Raw genomic sequence first — 23,645 nt, forward strand, 5'->3', positions numbered from 1 at the left:
AAAGCATCCAGATTTGCTCAGCATATTTAGCCTTCCATTTGCTGATTGCAATTTTGGCATCGCTCGGTTCGAAATATTTCCTTTTCCTATTTCGTATATTACATATTTACCAGTTCAAATCTGAACAGCTTGTCACTCCTAACTTCAGTGGCATCCTTTCCCAAACACTTACACGCCTCTTACTATTTGCTTTGAGTGCTGAAACTCACAGGAGGACTTAAAGATTTTCTATTTATATATCAAAGCTTAAGAAGTTGGCATTTTAACTTATTTGACTCAGCTTCACCAATAATGCAGTTAGTAAAATTTCTGCTGTGTAATGAAGAAAGTTGGAGATCACGAATCTGAAGAGCCCAGACTTGTCTCTAAAGGGAAGAGAGCTTCACCTCAAAGAAAACAGGCATTCACCAAACATCTTTTTAGGCTCTTAAAGGTGTGAAGTCCCACTTCTGATGTTTACAGGGGAGAAAGTTGCCTGTGTTTTTTTAAGTACTATTCTGTGCCTTGTTTGAGTAGGGGAGGATTTAATTCTCTGTAGTCTGTCCCAAATGGGAGTAAAATCTCTCCTTTGCTGGGTTGGTGTGGGAGCACCAGATCATGCCAGGAGAGAACCCTCGGGGGACAAAAAGGCTCATGAAACAGAGAACAAACTTCAGAGTGAATAAAATAGCAAATGCACAATTGCTGCAGGCTCGGAGCAGTCCAGCAAGCTGTAAAACCTTTGGGAATAAAACAAATGGATTTGTCCATTGGGTGTTTTTGCAGGAAGTACTGCAGGGGGCAATATTTGATAAGGTGGGTGGCCAGGTACCCTGTGCCCAGGGCTGGGCTCCATCCCTTCTGGTGAAATAACCTTTCTCTGTCACATTTATATGCAATAAGCAAGTTGAAATAAAATGTGGGAAAGAGAATCTGCAGTTCAGGGACACAGTGAAAAGCAGGAGAAACAATTCCCTGATTTGCAGAAGAGCTGAGGTCTGTGTGTGCTTTTGGCAGGTTGCACCAGGTGTTAACTGAATTATTTTAATAATTGATTTAAATTGATGAGCCTTTTGTATTTAAGTAAGCTCTCCAAGGCAGCATAGAATCTCTGTAGTGTAGGATCTCCAAGAGAACTGAAAAATGTCTATAATGACTCAAATATAAATTCTGTTTCCAATGACATAAAAAAAATTTCGTAAAATTCAAAACTTGAATTTTTCTTAAGTTTGGATTCATTGCTCAAGTCTGCCCTGTTGATATCTGGAACAAGAAGTTTTGATCTTTTGCAGTTTACAGGTTTTATGTCTGGTCAACTTCTAAGAATTACATTAGTGACTGGTAAATGTTTCAGGCTGAAATCTCTGGATTTCTTGGTTAGTTCTGCAGGCCAGCGGAATTTCTTCTGGAAATTAAGAAATACATTAGAAAAACTGTTGTCTGTAAACAAAATGAGTGCACCCATCGTGTTTTCCTGTTTGTCTATCAAACAGATGTCTCCCTTGATAATCTGGCCCAGCAGCCACTGTTTGTGCTTGGGAAAGAGCAGCAGAGTGGTGTGGGCAGGATTACCAGGGGGATGGGAAGAGCAGGAGGGGAAGGGACCTGTTTGGGTCTCTCCCTGCCTGTCACCAGCAGCAGTGAGCTCAGACACCTGCTTTGTTTAGGGAAATATCTCAATTTATGGCTTGCTGTGCTGCCAGGTCAAAAACTTTGAAAAAAGCGACTTTATTTCTTTTGTAGTATAAAAGCAATTTAATTGCAGCGTGTAAAGTGGGCACTAATCAAATTATGGCTGTGCTCCCTAAAGCTTGCTGTCCTGTGCTAATGCAGCACACTGGGAAGAGGAGCTGTGCAACAGTGCTGCAGGGGCTTTGCTCTGCACATTTCTTTGTATGGATCCTGCTGTGGCACTTGATCCTTAGGGAATTTCATATCTGACTTTTTGGTTGTTTTTTTTACCCAAATGTTGTTGGTAACAATAACAATAATTTCTAACAAAATCTGGAAAACAAAGATCACTGTTTGCTCCACATTTTTTTTTGAAAGCTCTTATTTTAATAATGACCACATTAGAAGAAGCATATCACTGAAACAATTTGTAAACTCTAATCAAGCTCTTCCCCTTTGAAAACAAAACAAAGCTAAACCATCAAGCCTGTATTTTTTTATTATTATTATTCTTTTAGCAGAAAACGAAGCGCTAGAAATTAAGATTAAAACCAGAAAATTGATCCACCCCAGGCTTCTGGCTTTGGGGTGTGTGAGACTTCAGTGTTCTCTGATTTTAGACAATCTGCTGAGCTGTTTTTTTGTGAACTACACTGGGGTATGTAATAGTTTTTGAGGATTTTATATCCTGAGAAGGTTTAGATGTTAACACACAGAGGGATCCTTCTGCCATGCTGCCTTTTGCCAGCTGCATGAGGGACAGTCTCTAGCATGCAAGTGGAGTTGATGGAGATTGCAGTTATTTACTGTGCATGGCTCACAAAGCCTTGCAGTTTGTGTACACTTCACTCCTACTTGTGAAACTAAAGGTGAGGTGACCCACCTGATTTTATCCAAGTTGGAAAAAAGGCAGTCTATTATCTGCAAAATTCGACTTTAAGTGCTTTGTTTTTAGGGCGTGCTTTCAGAACCTATTTTTCTTATTAGCAGGGGGATGCTTTGTAGTTTCTATTGTGTCAGAAACTAAAATACCACACTACAAACATGAACTAAATTTCCCCATTCTTCCACAATAAAGGTGGGTGGTGTTGTTTTGCTGCATCTTCTCATGAGGAGTGTGTGCTGATGCTTTAAATCCCTGGCACAGATCCTACCCACAAAAGCTGTCCATAGGTAATTTGTTGCTTTTCTGTCCCTGTCTTTGCAAGTAGCTCACCTGCCAGGCATTGGGGTGCTGTGCTGGTGGGGCTGGGATTTTGGTTGTGGACAAGTTTATCAATCACAGGGGTTTTTATCTCCTGCAGCCTTTTATTGTAGAGCACAAAACAAAATGCCAGACCCACACTGTTGTTTGGAATTGTGGCTCTGGCAAGCTGTGAAGAAGTTAAAATGAACAAGCATCTCATAGTAGAAATATAAACAGCTGGAATATGTGTCAGCCTCCTACCCCCTGGGAGTGTGTTGGATTGTTCTCTTTGATTTTACATCTCTGCAGAAATTTATGGCCTCAGCTCCTTTTATTTATGACATTCTGATCCTCGACCAAGCGATTGATTGAAATACAACAGTGCCAAGCTGCAAGTCTGTATTTCAGAGAGGCTGAAGTTTAGGAAGCAAACCAGCAATGCAGTCATGGATTGAAGGCTGCACTGAAATCCTGTACAGGGGTTGCCCACATTTCTATGCCCCTAAGCTTCTTCAAAGGAGAGAATTATCATGGCAAAGGTTATGTCTCTTCTCTCTCCCTCCTTTTAGGCTGCCTGTTCTTGCTGAAAATATACGGTATGTTAAATATGCAATCTTACCAGCCCTCCAAGGGCTAACTTTGGCTTGTAGAGATGCTAGTCCTCATTTTTGCAGCTCAGATCCAGCAGTGTTGATGCACTCTGTTGTTAGTGTGCTGTGAGTAGCATAACATATTCCCTTCCAGCTACTTGGATGTAACAGTAGTGGATTTTGAGAATTCCAACCAAGAAATTGGGGGAGGATCACCATTAGTGATTTTGGTTAAATAGTAATATTTAAATATTTTTCTTCTGAATACATCACTGAATTAATTTTCACCATCTTGCACTGACTACAGAAATATTACAGAATATACTATTTGGGATGTATTGAGAAAAAAAGAATAATTAGAGGTGTAGCTCTGCCTTGCTGAGTGTGCTGCTGCAGCAAAGTGAGGCATCCCAGCATCATGATTCCTGGCTTGCAGGTGGATGAAGACACTGCATGCTAGCCAGATACACCAGAGGCAATTGAAAAAAAAGAGCAAGTAAATTTACATATATATATATATATATATATATATAAAATCTCAAACTACTGGCATACAGTGATGACAAAATATAACAGAATGAGACAAAACACTTTACTGTGTAAGTTTGTGTGCAGCAGGGAATTTGTTGCTTTTTGTTATCCCTGTAATCATTGTCCAGAAGTAACAGGTTCTGCTGTCTGCCTGCAGTCCCACAGCACCTGGTGCTTCTGTGATCCCATGGCTGTGGGATTGGAAGCACATGATGCAGCTGAGCTCTGGGATCTTGAAACTTCACTTCAGCAATTGCTCTCCTAGCTGAGAAAGCATCTCAGTGTCACCAGGTCAGGTGTCAGTTGCTGCACATCCTCTGCTGGAGGCTGTTGCTTCTGTGGCTGAGTTGACAGAAAATGGTTAAATACTGATATTTCCAGGGATCTTGGCTTAAACTGAGATGGCAAGGTTGAATTTGTTAAAATTTCAGACCAGAAGCTGAAACCACTGAGATGCAACCAGAGGTGCCCTCTGTCATTTCTGCCTTGAGGTGGCAGTTTCTGGCAAGTCAAGGAAGGTGTGTGAGTGCCAAGTGCAGGTTTCATTTGTTGCAGATTTTAGCAGCAATGCTGCTGCTCCTCAGCCACAAAAACATGAATGACAAAAGCATTGAAAAGCTCATTTTTGTGAAGTGGCTGTGTGAGGCTGGAAGCAGGAAAGAGCAGTGTTGTGACATGAGAAGTGACTCCACCAGCCATCAAAACTTTCCTGTGAGGTTCATTTCTGTACTGAAAACTCTAAATCAGATTGGTACAAGATGCTTTTGGCAGTGCTGACGTGACAAAACTGGGGGCTGGGAAAGCTGCAGGGTGGGCTTGGGGCAGGGCAGAGGTGTTGAACCAAGCAGGAAGCTGCCATGGGCAGTTCAGGAGCTTGGGGCAAAGAGCAGAGCCTCTGGGGGAACAGGAGGTTTGGAAGGGGAGGAAAAATAAATAGGAAATTGCAAGGTGAGGTGAGGAGGACCAGGAGGGCAAGATCTGCTCTCTTTGCCCAGTTTTAGTTGGGGTTCAAACAAGGTGACCTTCAAGGTCCTTTCCTTCCCAAACCATTCTGTGTTTCTGTGATGATTCCTGCTGCCCAGGTCACTTCCTGAGCAGGAGAGAGCCTTCCTGGATCCCAGTGTTTCCCTGGAGTGCCCAGAAACATGGGAAAATCCTTTTTTTGGGATAGCCAAATGAGGTGATGAATGAGGGTGGGAGGAGCAGAGACTGACTCCTCTGCTTGTGGCACTTGGTGGACATTCCAGAGGGGGGCTTGGACTTGCTCTGCTGCTCTCTTGCTTGCTCTGCTCCTGAAACTCCTGCTCCTGTTTCTGCCAGCAGCTCACCAGGCTGGGCAGGCAGCTTGACTGCTTTAAACTGGGAAGGGCTCAACCCTAATTACAAAAAAATCTGATTTTTCCAAATAATTGAAGCTGTTGCAAGACTCTCAGCTTGCTGTGTCTGAGGCTCTTAAAAAATTCAGGAACTTGGGTAGAAATTGCAGGTTTATCTTACTGTGGAATATGTAATATATTGATGTTTAGGTGTGGAGCTGTAGACATTTACTTGGAAGTATTCAAACACAGGAAGGGTCTGTGTACCCTGATGCTTCACATGGCAGGGCAAAGGCTGGTTTAAGATACAGAGTGTATTAATTAAAAACAACAATAATATAATAAATATGCTTTTGGGTAGGAGAAACCAGCTGTAATTGTTTTATGTACAACATAAGCTATAGCATAAGTAAGCTGTTTCTTTAGTGAAAATACTGCTTTTTGAATTAGGAAAAGGTTAAGTGGCTATGTTTAGCTTGCTCTTTACAAGAAATATCAAGGAAGTATTGAGTGTAATTACTGGAGATTAAGATTTTGTTTGGATGTTAACTAACAGGTTGGTTAATGTCATGTAAACACTATTTGTCTCTTAGATTGGAAAAAGTTTTCCTTTAAAAGGGCACCTATTGTCTTCTACTTGGATATTTGGACACTGTTGTACCAAATTACTCCTATTTTAAGGAAAGGTGACACTCCTCAAAGGTCTCTGGAGCATCCTGTAGGTACTTTTGCTGAACTAACCCACACAAAGGCAGGGAAAGGCTCAGGTTCAGTGCTCAGTACTAAGGGCTGCTGCTTCCAGATCCTGCATCCCTCTGGCTGAGCCTGCCAAGGATTGCACTGTACATTTGGAAATCTCCTTGTTCCTGCTTGGGACCACTGAAGATCTCTTCATTCTGCTATTCCTGTGCCTGCAGACCTCATAAATCCACCCTCTGCCTTCACAACTGAGATGTGCTGTGGGAAACAAATGTCCATGGCACTGCTCTAGCAGCCTCAGAGCTGCTCCTTTCACCAGTGAGGATGTTGGCCTCTGCAGTGATGGCTGGCCCAGTGTCACTCCAGAAAGCAGAGGATGGCTGCTGATGTCCTTTATTTACCAAAATTTAAGGTTGCATTCAGTTTTCAGGCTTCAGAGCACCTGTTTCATCCCAAGCCATGGAGTTGTTCAGTATTTCCAGCTTGGCTCAGAATATATTTCTTGCTCCTACAAATGTCTGTGTAAATCTCTATAAATATCTTGTATTAAATTGACAAACCCCCCCAACAATTACAGTACAGGCTGTGTTTGTGTCTGTAGCTTGGTCTCCTCTGCTTGGGCATTCCTGGATTTTCATACAGGTGATGGGACAGAAGGGATTGGTTGCTCCAGGACTGATCAGGTTTCCTTCATGCTGGAAGGGTCCAAACAGCACCACTCCCTTCTCCCTTTGAGCTGCAGGCACTGGGAATATGCAAGTTTTGGCAGAGTCCATGAAAAGAATGTGAAGAAAGGAGCCTGCTGGTGATCTTGTGCTTTTCACCTCCATGTCTGCTTTTCTTTTTAAAAAAGTACTCCACAAACCAAAAACTGTGGGAAGCCACTGCTTCAGGGCTTTTTTTTTTTTTTTGAGCATAGTGTTTCCTTCCACACATATGCTAAAATGTGTACAGTGAGTCATGAAATTGCAGCTCCTAGCAAGCATTAGACTTGCTCAAAATTATATTACGCATTTTACATTTATTTCCCTTCCCCTGACTGTCTTTACTACTAATTTCCAACTGTGATTATGGTGCAGTTATTAATTAAGTCGTTAGAGTTAAATGAGTAATCTGCAAAGCTTTGCTTTAGATCACAGCACTATTTAACTATGACATTACTTATAGTATGTTGGGTTTAATTTTTTGACTGTAATCTGGAAAATATTTTCCCTGTCTTAAATAGTGTTTTTTTTAAAGGGAAATTCTGTGATGAGACTTAACCAGAAAACTTTACGTAGACGTTATTGGAATATTAACTAAACTGCACCTTTAATATTAAAAAAAAAAAAAAATTAAAATTTTAAAGAAAAACACTTGAACCCCACTGTGCTGGCATTTTTCACGGGCAGATTGCTCAGATTGTTCAGATCTTCAGTGGGCTCTTGAAAAGGCTCCAGGTGCTGAGTCATGTGCACGCTGGGGCTGAGGTGCTGCTGGGAGCCAAGAAGGATTGTTGAGAGAGGAATATTAAAATATTTTGTTTATGACAGTCATTAATAGGGCTGGTGTGGAGGGTACAGCAGCCTTTTGTGAAAGGTGGCTCTGCAGAGGCCATCCTCAGCCAGGAGGGATTTGTATCTTATTTGGGTGTTGTGGGAATCTTTAAAATCAGAGGGTTTTGGGAAAGCTGCAAAAGGCAGGCCTCAGAGACAGCAGAACTGGGATTAGAGATAAGCAATAGCCATGAGATTGGTCAGCAGAAAAATTATATAGGAAGTAGAAAAGTAAGGACAAATAGAACAATGATCTGTGTATTAATGCTTGTTTAGAATAACTCCCTAAGCTACAGAAAAGTTTATCTAGTGAGATATTAGGAAGTTCTAACCTTAATAATGGAGCTCTGTGCATTGTGTTTGAAGGATTACAAGCAGGTATTGTATTCAAAATAAGCAAACGTTGTTTTAACCAAAGGCGTGTGTGCTTATAGTGGTTGGACAGAACTACTGTCAATGTGCTTTTGCTTTGTGTGGTTGGTCAAAAACCTTTTAAAGTGAGTTGTAACATTGATTTCTTAGTCTGCTGCCTGGGGTGTGAGCTGGTGGCATCTTCCCATTGTCATAACCATGGAATGAGGCTGATGCTGGAAAATCAAACAGCTCAAGGCACGTTCCCAGCAGTCCCATCCCGTTTGTGATTTGTGCACAGCCCCCGGCCGGCGATGGGTGTTACTGCCTTACAGTGCTCAGCAAAGAGAGTGAAAAATGCTGAGCTCGTATCTTAGTCAGGAAGGAAGGATTTGATGAATTTAAACAACGGCAAACAACGCCTAATTTTATAAGCGGTTACAGATATATTTCCTGCGGTAGCATCACCTCCAAAGGGTTAATATTTCCCTTCGCTCCCGCTGCAGGTAGCGTGGAGTTCAGCCGAGCTGTAAAGTCAGAAGGATACAGGTGGAAAATGCCTTTGGAAGGGAGCATTGTTTGTCCTCATTTCACGCCTCATTAGCCGCGCTGCCGGAGGAGCCTCCCGCATTGTCCCGGGGTCAGGAGCTCCCGCGGCGTGCGGGGACAAGGGACATCTCCTCCCCATGCCGGGGCTCTCATCTTCGGACCACCTGCGTTTGGGGCGGACAGCACCCTCCTCCCCTCGCCTCTCCTGGCCCTGGCCTTAACTAGCAAAGGAAAAGACGGCAGCAATTATGGCACACGCAATTAACGAGCTTCTAATCTCCAGCCTTGTGTGTAATTGCTGCTGTCAAATACAATTAGTCTCTGCCCAAGTTCCCTTCCCAGGGGGATGGCCAGGCCGTGGCACACGCGGAGAGGAGGGGGGCGAGTGTCTGAAACTTTAGGAGAGTTTGCATTTTTTTGTTGTCTCCCCAATAATCCTCGCTCTTCGAATAGAGAAATGTTAATCCTTAAGAGCATTAGGGGAACATGGTGGCCAGCAGAGCAGCTCTGCTCTTGGGTCTGATGTGTCTTCTGTAAAATTTCTCACCTGATTCCATACCAGCTTAATTACAATTCAATCAGCACATGTCAGGGATTTACTGGTACCTTCCTGTGAGCCTGACAGGGCTCCAGCACATCCCCAGTCCTGCCATAACAACAGGCTGGAGTTGCTACACCTCCCAGGTGTATTTGGGGGAGCTGGGACACGGGGCGGGGTTTCTCCTACCCCTGCCAAGCAGATCTCTCCGAGCATCCAGCAACTGCAGCTCCTCCAGGCTTGGTGGCTCAGGACCCTTGGTTGCACTTCAGAGCCCTGCAGCACTTTGAAAAGCCATGACAGATCTTGGTGGCTTCTTTGGTGGCTGCTGAAGGCTGCCACATTCCTGCCAAGGAGTGTTTCACCAGTCTGCTGCTGTGTGTGCACCTTGCAGACAGGTACAGAGCAGGGTGATGTGTCCCTGTCCCCAGGGCTGGGTTCTGTGCCTGCCCATGCAGGAGGGCCAGGGAATGTGCCAGGCTGACACCTGCACTGGAGGAGAAAGGTGAATTGTGCAGCACAAATGCAGATTGGAATCTGCACCATGCGTTTGCTGCTGCAGAAATGCTTGAGAAGCTTTGAGTGGAGTCATTTTGTTAGGAGTATTCCTTGTCTGTGTCCCACAAAGCTGGATACAGCTGCTGCTCTGGCTCAAGCTGCATCAGGCTCAGAGGAAGAGGAAAATAATACAATAAGTAGTGCAAACTTCTTCCATGCAGTGTGATGGCTCAAGTGTGAGATCCTGATGCATCACTCTCGTTTAAGTTGTCTCACTTTTCTGTTTCCAAGGTGCCAGGTGCTGAAAAACCTCAGTATTGACCATTTTAAAGGCATTGGCCAGGATAACTTTGAAGATAAGTATTTTGATGAGATTAACCTTTTTTTTTGCTGATGACTTTCTCTTCTTAAATATGTTTTTATGAGAAGTTATTTAAAGGTTTTGGGTGTGGAAAAAAGCCAGAGCAAGATGTGAGGGAATTGGGGGCTGATAGATGTGCAGTGCAGCACAGCCACGTGCCTTGGCAAATAACTATTGCTGTGTTTGCTGGGTGTCTGGGCATGCAAAACCAGCCAGGCAGAGTTCCATGTTGCTCTGGATAAAACTGGGATGCCCTACATTTAACCCATGCCTGGGACCTAGCTCTTCTGTTAACTGGATATTATGGTCTTTCTTTTTTTTTTTAAAGGCTTTACTGAAATTTGTGCTGTTCCTGCTGTTTTGTAGTGTTTCTGTAGGACTTCTCTGCACCTTCCTTCTGTCAGAATTAGGAGTCCCTTGCCCTGCATGTAAATAGCTGTGTCCCTTCCATCCCAGCTAATCACTGAGAGTGAGTTCATTTGCATATCTATAGCTACTTCTGCCTCTCGAGCTTGAAGTGGGTCATTGGGAGGACCCATGAATTTGCCATCTTGTTAAATCTGTTGTAGCTTGTTTTGTGTAGATTGGAACAAAGCTTGGGTGTGGAAATGAAAAACAATCCATCCCTGTCCTGTCTTCAGGGATAGGGCAAGAGAGTGATCCACCAAACCAATCCCCATCAGGAAACTACTGCTCCTCCTCTTAAATGATATTTTTCATCCCACTCTCCAAAAATGCCAAAGGAAAAATTGATCATGTTGCAATCATGGGAGAGTTTTGTGACAAAACCCTCACAAAGAAAATGTTTGTCTCTAATTGTTTTGCATTTCCATAATGCTTAGTATGATAAAACCATCTTCTCTTTCTCCTTTATTTTTCAATCATGATTAGGTTTTAATGTTGTTAAAGCTTATAAGTGAGTTTGAGCCACTGTCTTGTTGAAGAGAAGATGGAGCTGAAATTTTCAGTGAGGCATTGGACAGGGTTTTTAATGTGTCTGTCATTATATGTTAACCTCTGAACTGGGACACGACGTCTGTTTTATGGCTGACAACAATTTAAAAGTATACATCTTGACATGGTGGATAAAGGAAGAAGGGGGAGTGGGGAAGAAAAAAAGAATTAATGATGTTAGCAAATATTAGTCCCTGTATTTCCATTCTGTTCTGAAAGTGGTTGTCAGGCTTTGAGGCTGCCTGGAGCAGCATTGCCAGTGACAGCCAGCCAGGATGCCATTGTCCCTTGGATCAGGCTGGGCTGTTACTGACAAACCCAGGGCACTGAGGCAGGGATGAGGATGCTCCCCTGTCTGTTCCTGGAGGAGTGTGCCTTTTCTCCTGGCATTCCTGGTGACATTTGAGAAGGATATTCTGGGCTTAGTGGAGTTCCCTGTGCCAGTCCCTGAGCCCATCTGGACTCAGAGGGGTGGAAGATGTCTCTTCAGGAGTACGTTTGCTGCATGCCCAGCCCTGGTTTGCCTGTGATTGATGCTGGTTTTGGCCAGCCAGACCCACCCACCAAACTTAACTGTCACAGGAGCAGTGACTCTGACATCAGCCTTAATTGTACACCAGCCACAAAGAATCAGTGGGCAAGAGGAAAACATGAGAAATTTCACTGTTTAAGGCATGTCTTACACTTCTCCATCATCTTTTCCTCTGTTTCTTATATGCCACTGCCTGTGCTTTGGCACACAAGTGCAATCCTCTAAGGTGTCTTCACGTGCTGTCACAAATTCCTCTTTATTCCCACAGTTTTTAACTGGCATTTTAAGAGCAATGTCCTGTACTTATGGAGCCCACAGCAATTTTGCCTTTCCTACAGCACCTCTCCTGCATGGTCCAATGGTGGCTGCTCCTGCTGTCATCTCCCTTGGGTTCAGGTTCCAAATTATGGAAGGCCTGGATCATGCTATTCCTTAACTATTATTAGTTCCATGTGCATCTGCAGTGCTTCTGGACAGCGCTGCCAGCAGTGAAAGAATTGGAGCTGGCTTAATTGAGAGCCACATAGTTAATTATTAGTGCCTTTTTAACAGAGGAGACAGGAAATTTGCAGTGTCAGTTTTTAATTTCATTGTGGTTTGCAGGGTAGTGTGACTTTAAATTCATGAGTCATTACCTGCATATAAGCAGCCCTAAAAGCTCTCTTTTACTGTTAAAATTTCAAAAGATTTAAGAAGGAAAAGGGCATTACTGATCCCTTCAGCCAGGATGAACAACAAATAAAAACACCAGCTCTTGTCAGTGCTGTCAGTAGCTGTGACGTGATTTGGAGGGAGCTGCTGCTTCTTACTCCACTTTTTGTGTCACTGAATTTGGAACATCATGCTCAGATATTGCGTGGAAGTTCTGGCAGGCTGGGCAGCAAGGATTTTGGAAGTGGGCAATGAGCTCATGGATAGGCAGGTTGTCAAAGGGGGCTGGAAAGAAACCAGTTTGTGTCTGCATTGAGAGAAACCAGTTTGTGTGTGCATTGAGAGAAACCAGTTTGTGTGTGCATTGAGAGAAACCAGTTTGTGTCTGCATTGAGAGAAACCAGTTTGTGTGTGCATTGAGAGAAACCAGTTTGTGTGTGCATTGAGAGAAACCAATTTGTGTGTGCATTGAGAGAAACCAGTTTGTGTCTGCATTGAGAGAAACCAGTTTGTGTCTGCATTGAGAGAAACCAGTTTGTGTCTGTGCTGCAGCAGAGTTAATTCTTTTGGGAAGCCTGGACACATTCCCCTTTGAAAGCCCCCTGAGAATGAAAGGTGGAGCCCTGTCTCTGTCTTCATGGCTAAATACTGAGAAAACAGAATATTTTCCTGGACCTTCTGCATAAACTTGTTCTATATATCAAGGATTGTGATGGAATAAGCTTGCCTCAACATTCATAAAATGAATATTGAATTACCTATTTCTGTGTGAAAGAGATGAGATAAAAGCTACTTGGACAAAGTAACTTGTATATGGATTAAAAACCAGAGAAGTTTTTGCCTGAGTGTTTTTGGGAGAGCCTTTATCACTAAGTTTCCTGATGACCTTGTGTGTACTCAATCAATGTGATTAATCTTTGGTAGAAATGCATTCCTTGTGCAAAGAAGGTGAACTTAATCCTAGAAATCTTTTTTTTCCCAACAATTTCTGCCTCTAGAAAGATTAAATGTATTTTTTCAAATGTTTTTTCTGACTTGGAAAAAAAGCAGCAACCAAGAACTAGAGTAGCCAGAGATAAAAGAATATAGATTAAAATTTTTTTGCAGTTTCTGACACTGATTGAATGCCCATCATCCCTCAGTATCAAACAGGATAGACTAATAGTAAGTATAGCTTCATTGTATAGGAATAACTCTTCTGTGCACTTTCAGGTGATCTGAAATTAATTTTATTTTATTAGTGGAATCGAAGTAATTGATGGACAGTGAGTTTCTCTGCTAAATAATTTTTTAAGAGGGGCACTGCACTGTTAAGACTCTGAAGCCCTTTGCCTTGAAGAAGGAGAACTTCATGTCACTTTCTACTGTAAATTAGAGAGCGTCTACTTGCCATGGAATAGTCTTGAAAGTCAATTTCCTTTCCCTTTCCTTTCCTTTCCTTTCCTTTCCTTTCCTTTCCTTTCCTTTCCTTTCCTTTCCTTTCCTTTCCTTTCCTTTCCTTTCCTTTCCTTTCCTTTCCTTTCCTTTCCTTTCCTTTCCTTTCCTTTCCTTTCCTTTCCTTTCCTTTCCTTTCCTTTCCTTTCCTTTCCTTTCCTTTCCTTTCCTTCCCTTCCCTTCCCTTCCCTTCCCTTCCCTTCCCTTCCCTTCCCTTCCCTTCCCTTCCCTTCCCTTCCCTTCCCTTCCCTTCCCTTCCCTTCCCTTCCCTTCCCTTCCCTTCCCTTCCCTTCCCGAGGTTTGTCTGTGGTATCTGCAGACCTAATGTTATGGCTTTGGGCTGGTACAGGAGAACTGAAAGGTGGAACTGGTTGGCTCAAGCTGGGCAGAATGTAAAAGTGAATGTGTTATAGGTAGCTAGTACATTGATTTAAAACAAAAGCAACCTGAGGAGCAGAAAGAAAGACAAAAGTATATTTTATTAAAAAAAAAATCAACATCTTTCTAAGTAGAATTCTGATGGTATAGCAATGCTTTTGGGTGTAATGAAGGGATGAGATGGGATGGAGCACCTCTCCCATGAAGAGAGGCTGAGAGAACTGGGTTTGTTCATCCTGGACAAGAAAAAGCTTTGGGGTGATCTAATTGTGGCCTTCCAGTACCTGAAGGGAACCTACAAGAAAGATGCAGAAAGACTATTTACAATGGCTGCAGTGACAGGACAAGCAGGAATGACTTCAAATTGAAAGAGAGTAGGTTTAGATTAGATTAGAATCAGGAAAAAAATCTCCCCTGTGAGGGTGGGGAAACCCTGGCACAGGGTGCCCAGGGAAGCTGTGGCTGCTCCTGGATCCCTGGCAGTGTTCCAGGCCAGGCTGCACAGGGCTTGGAGCAGCCTGGTCCAGCAGAAGGTGTCCCTGCTCATGACAGGAGGGTGAAAGTAGATGAATTTTAAGGTCCTTTCCAACCCAAATCATTCCAGGTTTCTGTGATTCTGTGTGTTGCAGCCACAGAGAAGCTGCAAGAGGCTGGGACTTTGCTCCTGATCTTTTTCACCCTAGGTGTGCCACTCTGCCATCACAGAAAGCCTCAGACCTGTCCTCTGGCAGCAGCAAGTTGCAATTAGTGGGCTGATTTTTGTAAGGAATTGCTGCTGCAAATTCCAAACCAGTTTTGGCCGCTTATCTGAAAACCAAAATACTTCATGCCAGGGAGGAGTTGGGGTCTCTGATTCCCTGCACCCCCTAATTGGGTCAGGCTTTCAGACAGCAGGCACTACCCCCTGCTGAAAGTCTGGCATCAATGTGAAGTCAGGCAATTGAAGATCCCAGGCTGCAGGATGGTTTTTTGAAAAGGTAGGCCTGGGGCTCCATATCGATCAATCATTATTCTAATTGTTCATTTCTATTATGGTGGGAATCATTCAGAATCCTAGAGTTCCTGGGAGTAAATCATTTGGAAATGCTGCCCATTATAAAATTTAATTTTAAATCTATATTAAATAGATTTATAAAGGCAAGCTTTGCAATCTAGTAACAGAATATTATGCTGCCTCACAGAGGCTCAGCTTTTGGGTCCTGAGGGGCCAGGGCTGGGAATGAGAGTTGGGAATATGGTGGGAGCCAGGATGCTGGACCAATCTTTCTTTTTCTTTCAGACACCAGAGAAGAGGGCAAAGGAAAGCAAAACTGTATTTGGAGGCCCAGTCATCAGCTCATTATATCAAGAAGAAGAAATAATCAGGTGATTATCTGTGCTGGAATTGGGATAAAAACTCTGTTTTTCTAATGTCATTTTTTTAAGCTTTTTTTTTTTTAATATTGCACAAGTGTGGTGGCAACTACAACAGGATAATAAATGACAGGAAAGAACTTTTCAGGTCCATAATCATTTAAATCAATATCTGCCTGTATCATTGCCAGGTAGTAACCTTTCCTTAGCACAAGATGTGGGGGAAGGGCAAGACTTCCCATTTTTCAGTTATATGGCTTTAAAAAAAAGGCAATATTGGATATTTTTAATAGAAAGCTATTCAGGCACTACCTTTTCCAAATAGTTATTTCTTTACCAATACATTCATTAGGGACTGTTCAGTGAAGGTTTTAGTGTTGGACAATGTTTGCCTTCAGGGACAGTTTGTGCCTTATATCAAATTAATTTTTTTCTAGGCTCTGCAGCTAGAAAAGCCAGCTCTGCATTTACTGAACTAGAGTGGCTGCTACTTAAAACTGTCAAGGTGCAAGTAATAAGTGACATTAGCTATTGAATAAAGACACCTGGATGGTTTTTGTTTAGTTTATTTTTTTACTAATCATGGGTATAATATTAAAATCCAATACCTAAATGATTTTGTGGAGGAAATTTTAGAATACTGTATCTGTAGAATATTTTTAGTTAAAATGGTCAGTCAGAGAAGACTACATTTTTGACAGTGTTTCCCATCATGTAGTCACCCATTTACATTTTCTAATCCCATTTTTTAATGAGTGTCTTGCATCTTTTTACATCCAGGAAATGTGAGCACTGATTTCTCAACATGCAGTCTCCAGCTGAGAACTTACCTAACAAGTTAAAACTCTAGCACAGCATTTCTTTGACTTGTTGTCACAAACCAAGGAACAGAAATGTTGATCAGGTGGCTCCAAACCCTTTCAAAGAGCTCAGGTAGGAATGGAGGCAGCTGTTGCGAGCAGGCAGGGTGGCAGATGTGTGCTTGGCAGCAATGCAGGCACTTCCCTTGGGATTGCAATCCACTTTGGAGTGGAGTGGAGGGGAGGACTTGGCCAGGAAAAGCTTCCTCCCCTTCCATGGAGAGCCAGCACATCTTTCACTTGCCCTGGCCCTTGAGCAGAGGTGGTCAGGTGTCACCTTGGTTTAACACACTGAGGAATGGCACTTCTGCTGACCACCAGCTCCTTTTTTGTCCCTGATCCATCAGTGCAGGTCTCAGCCAATATCCTTGATCTCACAGTTTGACTTTGTGGTTTAAATCCTGTTCAAGCTCTCCTCTTAGGAGTAGATCAAATCCCTACAGTGCTGTCAGAGCCTTGGTTATTCCAAGTGCTGCCTATGCCCTTTCTTGGGTTTGAAATACAGAATAATGTACAGAAAAACAGAGTTTGCTCTGGTTAACTTGACCAGCCTAAATCTTTTCATGTGTTTGTTTTTATTTCCAAGAGTACAGCTGCAAACACATTTTTCCAAACACAGCATGAGGAACATAGGTGCTGTTTGTTTAGCACAGCACAGCTGTCCTTACAAATGAGGCTGTAGGCAGCTGCAGTCTCCCACACAGCTGGAATAGGGTGATTCTGCTGAAATTTGTTGAATGAAGTGTCTTGGCAGAGTGGAAAGTCATGTAGTCCATCAGCTCAATTTGACTCCCAGGTATCAGTGTCTTCCTTGCAAGACAGGAATGAGCAAGTGTCACCATCATCTATCCCCAGAGCTGGACAGCTTCACATTTCCTGGTTCTTTTGTCTACTGTTCATTCCCTTCCTGAAACAGGGAATAAACATGCAAGTATAGGCACATCTCTAGTGTGATAATTCCACTCATGAAAGCATAGCCTTAAATAGCAAAATTGCTCTGGTACCAAACCTGCAAGCAGATAAACCAAAGAGGGAGTGGCTCTAAGCATTAGGGTTGGTGTCCAGCTTTGTCTAGAGCAGGTTTTGGTTCCATGGCTGTACCTGAGAAGGGTGACTTTTGTGAGGCTGTGAGTGGTTACTTAGAAAAATATAAACTTAGCATTTAGTAATACTACATACAACAGAATGTTATCATTTAAAAAAATGAGGCATTTTCTGTAGAGGAAGAACATGAAAAATTTTAAGGAGAAAGAAAACCAATTAGCTTGAGCCAAGATAAACACATTGATAGCTCTGGGTAAGTCCTGTGCTGTCAGTTCAGTGGGTGTGTGTGTGCTCCCTCAAAACCTGCTATCTGAGAAAAGAAACTTTGGTGCAGACTCTTTTATTGACTCTGTTATCCTTGGTGGCTCCAACAAGCTTGCAAAAATTTGAATAGAAATCAAACCACTTGAGTTTGTTTCCCAGTGCTGTTGATAGGATAAGTATTTTCTTGTTACAGGATCACTAAAGAGGCCCAGAATAACTAAGAAAAACCCCTTATTTTGTGTACTAAAAGCTAAAACTCGAGTCCTCATCAGCCCTGAGTCCTGACAGACTGCTGGAAGCAATTTTTCAGCAGGTATTACTCTGCCAAACCCAGCCTACCATGTGCCCTTTAGGATTCTGCTGATCCAAAGGCAGGAAAGGCTGCTGATTTATCTGGACATCAGCTTGCACCAGGAGAGAGACAAGAATGCAGGTGCAGAGTTTTAAAGGGTCACCTAAGCAGGTTCACTTGTTTTATTCTTTACCAGAACTTTTTGAACAGTTTATCAAACAATTAAAGCCCTCCAAGCTGTTGCAGTTAATATGAAGGGGAGAGAAAGAATAGAATAGAATAGAATAGAATAGAATAGAATAGAATAGAATAGAATAGAAAAGAAATAGAACATTTGAAATAGAATAAACCCCTTGTTTGCCATCAGCAGTAGTTAGCAACAAAACAGCAGTGCCATTGATTTCAAACTGAGTGTCTAAAATGATTCCTAAATAATGCTTACATTCCTTTTGTGGAATGAAATGCTTGGGGTTTAGGATGCAAATCTGTAAATGATGGACAAAGTGAGGTTACCATACCCTGCCCTAAAGTGGATCAGCAGTAGGAGGAACTCTGGTGGTGCCAGGGCCACTTTTTTTCCTTATCACTAATTATCTCAAATGTTTCTAATTGAGAACAAGATAGAAAAATGGTCAGCCTGGCTCACAGTACATTGCACTGATCCCAAATAAATTCAAGAGCATCCACAGAAACAGGTTATACCGATCTAATTAAATCAATTTAGAAAGAGATTCGGGTAAATCAGTGCAATTTGTGTGTTCATAGATCAGCCCTCAAATCAGGAGAAGGTCTCTTGAGCTAATGAGGCATAGCAGTTATTTACTTTGGGGTACTGGGCACTGGTCATCAATTAGGAGTCATTAATAAACCCTGGCAATAAAGAGCTCAAGTACCCCCAGTGAGTAATGGGGAGCAGTTGCAGGATGTATTAGCATAGTGCTCTGCCTCTGGGTTTCTCTGCAAATCACTTATCTCCCCTCAGGCATTGCATAAAACTCCTGCATGCTGGTGACTGATGATGGGACTTGGAGGTTCCCTTGGAAGGAAACATTTAGAAATTATCAGTGATTTCAGGCTGGGTATAGTGGTGGTTTGGGTTTTTTACTGCTCCATAAAGCTTTATGTTCCTTTTCTGGTCCTATTGTCAGAACAAAGCAGTAGTAGTGGAGCTCTTTCATGATCAAAGCACTATAATTGAAGTTTCACAAACCTGGGAAATGACCAGTGATCTGAGGTTGACTGATGTGTTACCAGTATAAATCTCATCCAAGACACAATCTGAGACATGTGCCAAAAATACCACAGCCTTGGAAATCCACCTTTATTTTTCAGGGTTGTTTTTAAGCTGGGGCAAGGAGTAGGCAGTTTATAAGTGTTTTCAGGAAACAAATACATTGATTTGGCAGGTGGAGAATGAGAAATAACATTACCAAGTGTCCGTGTCTCTTTCCACTTCCACTGGAGGAGCCCTCCTGCTCTCTGCCACGAGCTGCTTCCCCAGGGCCTTGGCATGCCAGGATGGGAATGACACCTGCCAGTCAGCACAGAGACCTCCCTGAGCTGTGTTTTACTCCTTCCATCCAGAGGGATGCTGAAAAACCCCTTTTCTGGTCAAAACTACCCCCCTTCCCCAGACATTTGGGAGCAACCCCACTCATGAGTGGGGCAAACATTTAGGATGTGGGTGTGGAGCAGGCACCCCTGGTGTGCAGGACCTGCCTGCTGCCGTGCAATCCATCAGAATTGTATTAATCCCACTAACGCAGCCGCCATCTGGTCCCGCTGCCGGGCCGGCTCGTGCGAGCCCCTGTGATGGATGGCCCTGGGAATTGATTAGTTGTTGTGTGAGACAAATGAACTGTTTTGGCAGAAAATACCAGAGGTCGCTGCATGTGGTCAGGCACAAAGGCTGCTGAATTTTAAAGAGCTGCTTCCAGCATCCATTGCAAGGATGCTGCTTCAGAGCAGCGATGGGTTTTGGGATGAGCCCAGTGCTCCAGAGCACGGCTGGGGTTTTGTTATCTCCCTCCAGCCCTACTTTTGGGAACACCAGCACTGGAAATGAGTGTAAAGCTGCAGAGACACGCGACATCCGTGTTGGGAATTATGGGCTGGTGTTGTGCACTCACATAAGTGCTGGGCTATGCAATCCCTGTGGAAGGACTTTCCTGTTCTGTGGAACCCACAGTGTGCTCAAGCAAAACACCTGTGGGTCCTGGCAGCTGGGAGTTGGGGTTTTTCAGGTCAGTGTTGCTTAGAAAGGGGTGCTCTCATGGTGATGTTTAGCAGACCAATCTTTTGACTTTAAGATGATTGCCAAGTTTATTGCTTCCCCCCTTTTTATTGTCCCCCGAGCAGTGACCTTTGGGGCTTTGCTTTGTTGTGCAAGGGGCTCAGGCCTGCCTTCCCTTTGGAGAGCACATCCTCCTTTGGTGGCTCCCACTCTGGCTTTTCCCAGCTGCCTCCTGTGCCGTGCGGTGGCTGGGGAATTGGATGACACATGTCCCACCATGTCCCGGTGGCTCTCCGAGGGATGGCACACGACTGTGCCGGCAAGTGGGCAACACTTCCCTGGGGACGGCCTGCCGGCTCAAAATAAACTTGAGTTATGGATTTATTCAACTTGTAAAACCTCAGCTGGCATAAATAATTGAGAAAGCAAAGGTTTGTCTGTGGAGCGTACCTCAGGGACCTGCTCCTGCCTCCCTCCCTCCCACCACCCTTTCTTATGAAAATGATCCCAGTTGCACTGATAGATAATAACAACACCAAGCAATTAAAAGCTATGGGTGGCTGGAGAGAGGAGAAAAGGTTCAGTTAATGAGCTTTTCCTCTTCCTGTGCCCAGGAGAGCCTCCGAAGTGACGAGGCGATTAAAGCGAAGAGATAATTATAGATTATGTGAAAATGGCTCCCTTGGGGGGCCCAGGGCCCTGCCATAAACAGAGTGAGTGTTGTGAGCTCCTCTCGCTCCCCGCACACGTCCCCGTTCCGCTCCGCCGCCGCGCTGAGGTGAGCCGGGCCCAGCCGTGCCAAGCACACGGGCCAAGCCACCTGTTAGAGGCACCCGGGGCCACTCCACTGCAAATCCACTGGGATGTGCCTTGGACCAGCCCCAGGAAAATGGGAGAGGATGCTCAGAGTAGAGCCTGGTCTCAGTCCCGTGCCCTGAGCTTTGCGCTGGAGGTAACACACGGAGGGGGAGGAAGGGGACAGGGCAAGCCTGGAGGGTGTTCTCTGCACAAGGGTAAAATAATGGGAATTTCAAATCTCTTCTTTGCCCTTTTCGGTGGCAGCCTTGTTGCTGTTCAGAAAGCAAGGAGTTTTACAGCACTGCAGATAAGAAGAAAATGATCCACTGGCAGCAGATCTTTTCCATGAGCTGTTTTAAACCTGTTGGTTCAACACGTGTGTTTTGGACAGCCTATGGAGAAGGTTTGCAAAGCCTTCTAAGCCTGGGGAGAGATGACTTGGTTTAAGTTCTTCCAAATCCTTTTATTCAAGGATGGAAAAAGCTGCCCCATGTGTTATTTGCAGGCAACAGGTATGCTTCAACTCATGTTTAAATCAGAATTACCGTCTCTTACTGGGGATGGGGGAGAGCACAAGGAAATAGCTTTGGGAGCCACCAGCAAGGGAGAAGAGAAACCCTCTGGTCATCCTCAGGAAATAGATTAAAAACTCCACCTGCCTCTACTGACAGTCAGATGCTTGCTGACTTGAAGACTCCTTTTTATCTCAGCAATTTGACGTGGAAAGAAGATTGCATCCAAGTCTTCCTTTTAGCTACAGGTTTTGCATTATTGTGCATACCTCCATTAGGTTGAGTTTCATGGTGTTTCTCATCTGAAGATGTGCTGAATACTGTATTTTTGATTTAAATTGAGATTTTTCTGAAAGTACTGATGGAAATGCTATGGGTTCTCTCCCCCATAGCATGATCTAAGCATGTCTTTGCACTGTCACTTCTGTATTTCTCACATGTTTCTGTCTGGGTTTTGCCTGTTTCTACCACTTTCTGGGTCTTGCTGCTGACTCTTACCAGTTTTATGAGGAGTGCAAATTCCTGCTAGGAACAGGTCTGATAAAATCATCACATCCTTTTTCTTATCCTGTACCTACTACAGTGAAGGTATTATTATATACACATTCACACATGTAAAATAAAGGAAGGGAAAAAACAGAGTTGCCAAGTTTTCAAGCTCTGTTTCTTATTTGTACTGTGTGGTTTTCAATGCAAAGTCAGCAAATAACAGTAACTCATCATTATTCCATTCACACCATTCAAGAAGAATGTCTTCTCTAGTATTGGTTCCTCCAAAAGCTTTGATTTAACTCCTCTGAGCTCTTTCCTCAGTTTCCCTTCCTGGTTGTAGCTGGATCAGGTTGTTTTAAATATCTGGAGTGCAACTTCACATGATTACTTTATTTGTAGGTAAAATGTTCTCATTGTGACCATAAAGGGCTTGTTTCTCTTTGTTAATATTTATAGAAAAGTTGGATATAATATATGTTATTTTTTTTAAGGAGGGCATCAGGAGCAAAGGAATGGTTTAAAGATTGAGAAATAAATGCAGAGTAGAAGAACGAAATTTCCCGAAACCTTATCTTCAGGTGGGGAAATTGGTATTCTGGATTAATTCCATTGTGGACACTTCTGAAAGAAAAGTGGTTTTTTGGAATGGGGATATATAGAGCATTTGCAGAGTTGGTTATTCCAGAAAACTAAATCATATCCAAATAGCTGTGTCAGGTCATTTTCCCCTTACAGACAGTAATATCCTCGGGAAAAGACATTAAAAGTCCTGTCTGGAGGCTGTGGTGGGAAAATGGGCTGGTTGTGGTAGGTCAGGGTTGCTGTGCCCTCTCTGCTGGCACAGACCCCATGGATGCTCCCTGTGGAGCACAGTCAGGTGCTGTATGGCTGCCACGTCCCTGCTGGTAGCTCTGGTGCTGCCCTGTGAGCTCTGTCAGGGCTCTGCAGGATGTGGAATGACCAGGTGGCATCACTGCCAGGGAGGGAAGGGCACAGCTCATGGCTGTGACATGGAAAATCACCCAGGAGTAACTGGGGATGGTTGTGGGCCTCTCTAGTGAGAGGGGACTGGGGTTTGCTTTGGTGTTCTGGAAGAAAGAGTGATCTGTAATAAAAGAGGGAGGTGTGGCTGTGCAGTGGGGAACCAAGCTCCTGTACAGAGTTGTTTGAAAAGCAGCTTCTCCCAAAAGGCTGCTGTGAGCAGCCAGGGCTGTGTTGGGGAGGCTGGACTAACAAGGCAGGACTGGAGGGACTTCCCAGCATATCACATCAGCCCTTGTTAGCAGGGGCAGGCATGTCTTGTGACCTCCATCATGAGTCTGTCAAGCTCCATCTCGAGCAGTGTAAGCTTTTGCCTTTTCTAATCCCACTGTGGGATTCTTTTTTTCCTGGAATTCAAGGTAATTGCATTTCAAGAATTCAGTGATCTGTTTCCCGGGAGCTTATGTGTAACGAGCGGGCAAGGCCTCCAAGGAATGAGTTCATGACAAACTGGTCAAGAAACTGGGAGCCTCCTGGAATGTCCTTAGGCCTAAACACAGAGTGTGGAATCCTGTGTGGCTCCCAGCTCTTCACTAGAAAGGTGCAGCTCAGGTGTCTCTGCAGGGACTGCCTGTGTACAAAGGGTAGGGGTGATGTGCTGGAGAACAGTGCTACTGAGGCAGCCAGGTGAGAGGGAGGGCAGAGGAAGTGAATTCTTTGGAGAAAGCAGTCATCTGCCACTGGAGCAAGTATCAGTGCTTTTTTCCACCTTTTTCTGGCACCCTGGCAGGGAGGTGTGAAGAATCAGACTGTAACTCAGCAAGCAAGATGCATAACAATAAAAGACAAAGTCAAAGTTGGGTCATGGTGCTCTGCAGAAGACATGGCCTTGCTGACATTTCATTTTTGGAGGACTACAGGTTGAAGAGTGTCACTTTTTGTTTGTAACCCATTGCTCAGAAATGCCAGTGTTATCTAGATTTTCCTTTTCCTTCCTGGAGTTCTTCAGCCTGCCAGTTCCAGAGCAATGCAGATGAATAGAAATGCTGCTGCCTTTTAGCAC

General features: G+C 43.7%; 1 protein-coding gene across 1 annotated transcript in view; it reads left to right on the plus strand.

The window, feature by feature from the left end:
• The window catches only part of ACBD6 (acyl-CoA binding domain containing 6), an 82,183-nt gene that overhangs the window by 11,637 nt on the left and 46,901 nt on the right, over positions 1-23,645 (plus strand). Inside the window, exon 4 of the mRNA XM_071435847.1 lies at positions 15,033-15,118. Coding sequence (XP_071291948.1) covers positions 15,033-15,118 — 86 coding nt within the window. The remainder of the gene's footprint in view (positions 1-15,032; positions 15,119-23,645) is intronic.

The sequence above is a fragment of the Agelaius tricolor genome, unplaced genomic scaffold (assembly GCF_023055355.1).
Source record: "Agelaius tricolor isolate 1412-34295 unplaced genomic scaffold, bAgeTri1.0.p SCAF_11, whole genome shotgun sequence".
Classification (NCBI taxonomy): domain Eukaryota; kingdom Metazoa; phylum Chordata; class Aves; order Passeriformes; family Icteridae; genus Agelaius; species Agelaius tricolor.